General features: G+C 58.5%; 1 protein-coding gene across 1 annotated transcript in view; it reads left to right on the plus strand.

Moving 5' to 3' along the window:
- Nucleotides 1–1,294: 1,294 nt before the first annotated feature.
- Nucleotides 1,295–5,544, plus strand: part of SHROOM1 (shroom family member 1) — an 8,047-nt gene continuing 3,797 nt past the window's right edge. The window contains exons 1-3 of the mRNA XM_045285043.1: nucleotides 1,295–1,348; nucleotides 1,543–1,903; nucleotides 5,242–5,527. Coding sequence (XP_045140978.1) covers nucleotides 5,274–5,527 — 254 coding nt within the window. The 5' untranslated portion in view covers nucleotides 1,295–1,348; nucleotides 1,543–1,903; nucleotides 5,242–5,273. The remainder of the gene's footprint in view (nucleotides 1,349–1,542; nucleotides 1,904–5,241; nucleotides 5,528–5,544) is intronic.

A 5,544-nucleotide genomic window follows, 5' to 3' on the forward strand; every position in this document is an offset into this window, starting at 1 on the left:
TACAAATGTGCTTTACACAATTGATGTATGTATGGATTGTGATGAGTTGTATGAGCCCCTAATAAAACGATTTAAAAAAAAAAAGAAGAGGAGGGATCTCCACGTGGTTCCTTCAACTCCAGAAACTCTAACTGCCTCAGGGTAGCTTCATGTGGCTTCTCCTCAGAAATGTTTCACCGTGAGTGAGCTCAGAAAGAGTTGTCTCCCACCTCCAAGGAGGAATACAAGAGTTCCCAGAATCCTCAGGAGAAGGCCATGGCCGCACAGAGGCCTCATTGGCTACGATCTGATTGACAGGTAAACTCCACCCCCTCACTCGTAAGACTCTCAAATTGACAGCAGATTATATAACTACCACAGAGCCCCCTAACCCTTTCCAGAAATGGAACGTTTCTGGTCAGAGCTTGTGCTCACAGGATAGAACGTTTGAACAGTAGGTGGAGGGGGACTTCCGGATCTCCAGAGGAGGGTGGGGGAGAATCGTGTCACATGGAGGCAGAGCATTCTTTGAAGGAGTTCATGGGCTTGGCCATTTCCTACTGCTGGGAACCAAAGAGGACGCTAATGGCTCCCCATGATGAAGGCCTTGAGAGCCAGACTCTGGTGTGCATATTCAACTCGGGCTTGTTAAGCAGACATGCAGCACCCAAAGGATCCACTGAGAGCTGCTGGGGTGATTGCATTTGTCGCAGGCTGCCCGGAGGGCCGAGACTGTGCTGGGTGGGTAGTGGGAGACATGGAAAGCAAAGGGGCACGAATAGAAAACAAGTGCCCATAGTGGAATTCAAAGGGGTGCAGGAGTTAGGAGTGGGGTCTGGAGGAAGAGTTGGTCTAGGGGTAGTTACCGTCTGAACAGTAATCAGAGAGACAGGGGTGGAGGCACCAGCTCCGGGGCAGTTCTGTCTTCTTGGCCCAGCTTGAGCTGAAAGAAGGTGGCCTTCTAGCGACCTGGAGGCCCACCCTAGATCTCCCCATGGAGGTGGGTGCCCGGGCCCCTAGGGATCCCGTCTGTACATCACCTGTGTCTGGATGAGCCGGCAGAGGCTAATGAGCTTGTGGCATAACCCCTCCTTGCCTTGGCCCCCCAACTTCTCAGTCTTACCCAGAGCAAGTGACCTGTGTCCGTGAGGGACAGAGAGTCTAAGTTTTGAGTCCAGGACTAGGCCGACGCTGGGAAGGGGCGGGCGACTCTCCGGCAGCGCGACTCTGAGCTCCCGCCCCGGTGGCCGGACGTGGCGCCTCCCCCGCAGCGGCCGGAGCCTGGAGGTGGGGTCGGAGCCGGAGCCCTGGGCGCTGATGTCACCGCGTGGCCGCGGGCGCTCGGGAGTGCGTCTCGGTTGAACCTCAGGTAAGCGCCAGGGCCGGGGGTCGGGAGCCGGGGGCCGGGTGGGGATCACGCGGATGCGGGCCGGTGGGAGCGCCTCTGGGGAGGAAGCGGGGTAGGGGAGCCGCGGGTGGGCTCGGTCTGGCCGTGTCCAACTCGTCCCGAATGCGCCTTGCGCGTCTCCATCAGCCCCCCTGCACGCCTTTCCTTTTCCAAAGGTTCGGTCAGGAGACAGACCAGCGAACTGCCGCGACTGCTGGGGAGCGCGCGGCGTGGACAAAGTGGTCAAGGGGAGAGGGGGGTTGTCTTCCTCTGCGCCCCCCCAGCTCGACTTTGTGCACTTGGACACCGAGGACCCTTTCTCTCGGGATCACGCTGCTGCCCTGCACTGGATCTGAGACCTGCCCCGACGGTGGACCCCTTAGAAAAGGCCGAGAAATGTGCGCGCCAGCGGCCATCCGCTCTTCCCGCTGCCCCGCGGCCCCGAGCCCTGGACGCGCCGCGTGACTCGGCCGCCCCCTGAGGCCGCCAGGACCTGGTCTTCTTGCCCGCTCGGGAGCCGGGAGCTTGAATCTGCAGGTACGTTGTCCGCCCACACCCACGGCCGACTCTCCTTAAGGTGACTCCAATGTCCCTCGTGTCTTGTGTAAGGCCCAGAGCTAGGAGCTCTGGACATCTTGCACCTGGGCCGGAGCGAGCGCCGAGCCCCGTAAACCAGCCGCTCAGAGCCCAATGCTACCCGGTGTGTTGTTGGCGCTCCGGGCCGGAAGAGTGGAGAGCGGGGCGGGGAAGGCGGGGCGCGGTCGGCTGTGGACAGCAGGAGGCCACAACTTTCCGGAACGCCCCCTCTCGACTTAGTCTAGGTGCTGGGATCCCAGTGTTCCTTCTGGCAGGGAGGCTCCCGAGCAGCTGAGTACTGAGGGAAGAGCACAGGAGTGGCGTGGACAACCCCTCCACACCGCGGTTAGAAGCGAGGTGGCTTTTGAGAGTGCAGTTCCATTCCTGACCATTTGTCGCATGTGAGGCCGATCATTCTCCTACCACGTTTCCTGACCTGCCCCCATGACCTAAGTGTGCCTTTTCACCCACCACAAACTGTCCGCATGAATGATTGCCTCAATTTCCCCGTCTGCCTCTAACTCTGAGCCCTGGAGTCTTTCTTGTGCTCTGTTCCTCCCTTGCACCTTCATTCCAAGATGTCTACCACCCCCCACATGTGGCCCTTTGTAAGCAGCCACTCCATGCTGCCCCGCCCTCGCAGCAGGCGATCCTGTACACCAGCCCAGCCCTCGGAAAGACAGCCTGAGGCTCACTGGCAGGCCCAATCCTCAACTGACACCCAGGCTGTTGCTGGGGCCACCTGGCATGGCCACCCATAGCCAGTGGGCTGGCTGACCTGAACACTCCTTGTTCTTTATGCTGAACAACCCCACCCCCACCCCACCCCCAGCGTCAATTGCACACACACTCAGTTGGTTCCTCTTAGCAGAGCTGATTCTGCCCAGTGAGAACCTCTTGCATGGCCACCAACTCCCAGAGCATCCTGCAGCCCTGTAAGAGCTCTGAGATGCTGTGTACATGTTTAGTATCCGCTCAGGCTGGTTTGCTGCGGTGACGTCAGCAGACGCTTGGGTCAGCACAGTTATTCACAATGAAGGAATTTTCAAGCCCCTTTGGGAGGTAATGTCTATATGTGACAGTCCACCCGCCTGTAGATGTGAAGCCAGCATGGGCAGGCATGGGTAGCATGAGCCAGGGCAAACTGTGCTCCCAGGCTGGGCTCTGAAGAGTGAGGGCGAGGGCCCTAGTGGGCTGGCCAGTCTGGCCGGGATGCTTAGAGGAGGTGACTGTCTTTCCCAGGGGCTGCTCCTTAGAGTGGCTGTGCTTTTGTCCATGTCTTCCTGAAGCCCAGATTGGAAATCACCTTGCAAAACAGGTCTGCAAGCCTGAATGTGAGGGCCACTCAGGGCTGGGCTTGGTGGGCACAAAGACTCCCCCAGCTGGGTGATGTCAAGATCTTCTGGTCCCTGGTCAGCTGAGAATGTTTCAGGTGCCACGTCTCCCTTTGATGAAACATCATCTCCTTGTACCACTCTCATCTCCACCTGCCCCGATATGGGGTTTCTTAGGTCTCTGGAAGGTGACTCTGACCTCCAAATAGTGTCTCGAAGACTCCCAAGGAGTCTGCCTTCTGATCTCCACCTATAGGCCACCCTACTCTGCACATCCTACCAAACAGCTCAGTGATGGCAAGTCCTCCCAAAGCTCCACAGCCCATAGGGAGTGCCCACCCCACCCCCAAGCCTCCAGGCAGCTCTCACCCCAGGTGACAGGATGATCCCAGTCAGACTGGGCACTGCATGCTCCCTGATTCACATAGCCCCCGCCTGCCCACCTCCCTCCTGGGACAGGGTAGCTATTACTTTGCAGCCAGTTTGGCCCCAGGCTGTGCCAGCTTGCTCAGTTTGTTCCCAACCATGTACTAGTAGCCTGGTCCGTGTCCATGGTGACAAGTGCTTCACCATTCTGTCCCTCTCTTCAGAAAAGATGACTCAGAACAAGGAGGAGGTGGGCAGAAGCTATGGAACCCTACTCCTTTCCCATCCAGGTGGCCCCCACAGCTATTCCCTGCAAGTCTGTGTCTTCCTTTGCCATTTAACTAATGTTTATTTCACACTGATGACTACATGAGAAGCCCTGGTGGCATAGTGGTTATGTGATGGGCTGCTAACTTCGAGGTCAACAGTTTGAAAACACCAGTGGCTCTGAAGGAGAAAGATGAGGATTTCTACTCTCCTAAAAAGTTAGTCTCAGGCTGTACCTGAGGCAGGGGTCGTTGTACCCTGCCCTAAAGGGTCACCATGGGCCGGAATTGCTCAATGGCAGTGGAGTTTGAGTTTTAATGACTGTGTGCCAGGCATGGAGGGTACAGAGCTGGACAAGAGCAGGGCCTGCCCTCGGGAAGCTCAGGGGTGGGACTGGCAGAGGAAATCACAAGCCAGCCAACAATTCTGTGCAGTGATGAGTCATGTCATGGGGCAAGCTCGGGACACTGTTGAAATCCCCAAAGGTCAGAGGATCTCTGAGCAGCTGAGGAGCAGAGTGGCAGGACAAAGGAGGGGGATGAGCCATCATTCCCAGACAAAAGCCAGCATCTCTGAAGCAGGGACTCCTCCCCACCCCCTCCTGGAATCTGCCAGTAGCAGAGGAATTCAGGCTTTATAGGAAGCTTTTGGCCGGTGGGATGGAGGGGGTGGGGAGTGGGAAACTCCTTTTCAGCAGTTTGCTTCTAGGAAATTGATTCTGGCTGCAGTGAACATAGAGGTGGGTCCAGATTCCAGGCAGGGCTCTGCCCTGTGTGTGTGCCCTGGTGCAAATCGTACCCCGCAGGGCCTCAGCGTGATCTTCTATAAAGCGGAGATAACAGTATTCTAATCAAAAGAGGTCTTTCTATAAGCACCTGGACATAGCTAGCACATATGTCGGAAGGAAGAAGGTGGCAAGGCCCCTGCCCTAGGACCAGGGTCGTACCCACCCCCAGCCCCCTCCTTTCTTGGCACCTCTACAACCTCAGAAGGTTCCCAACCATTGTTTAGCAGAGAGATCAGAGGAGAACCAGACCGCCTCTGGGAAGCAGCCTGGGTGGGACAGGTTGGAAAAGGAAGGAGAGGAGGTGCTTTTGCCCGTCGCCTTGGGGAGACCCGGTGGGCATCAGCCGGCCGGCCTCTGGTTGAAGGCTGGAGTCGACCCACCTCCAGAGATGCTGTGCAGGGCTTAACTACCGCCCGTGCTTTCTCGGACCCCCAAATCCACGAGGTGGGGTCTCCCAGCGAGGCAGACCGCACGCCCTCACGTGGTGCACCGGCTGCCCTAACACCAACCCAGAGCTCCTCATCCGCCGCACTCTGCTCCTCCAGGACCCACAGAGCCAGGTCCCATCCCCGCAGCCATGGATGCTCTGGGTCCTGAGGGCGACAGCGCCTCGCTGGCCTCTTCCACTCCCAGCCTGGACCTGAGACGTCTGTCCGCACGCGCCGACTCGGCCTACAGCTCCTTCTCCGCGGCCTCCGGAGGGCCCGAGCCGCGCACGCCATCGCCGGAGACCGGCCCCATCACCTGCCCCTATCTTGACTGGGACTACGTGCGCGTGGTGTGGGGCAACTCGGGCCCAACCCCGGTCCCGCCCGCCGCCGGCCTTCGCACGTGCCCGCGGCCCGCGC

Source organism: Echinops telfairi, unplaced genomic scaffold (assembly GCF_000313985.2).
Source record: "Echinops telfairi isolate 266 unplaced genomic scaffold, ASM31398v2 ScPeMD7_7469;HRSCAF=8507_1, whole genome shotgun sequence".
Classification (NCBI taxonomy): Eukaryota; Metazoa; Chordata; class Mammalia; order Afrosoricida; family Tenrecidae; genus Echinops; species Echinops telfairi.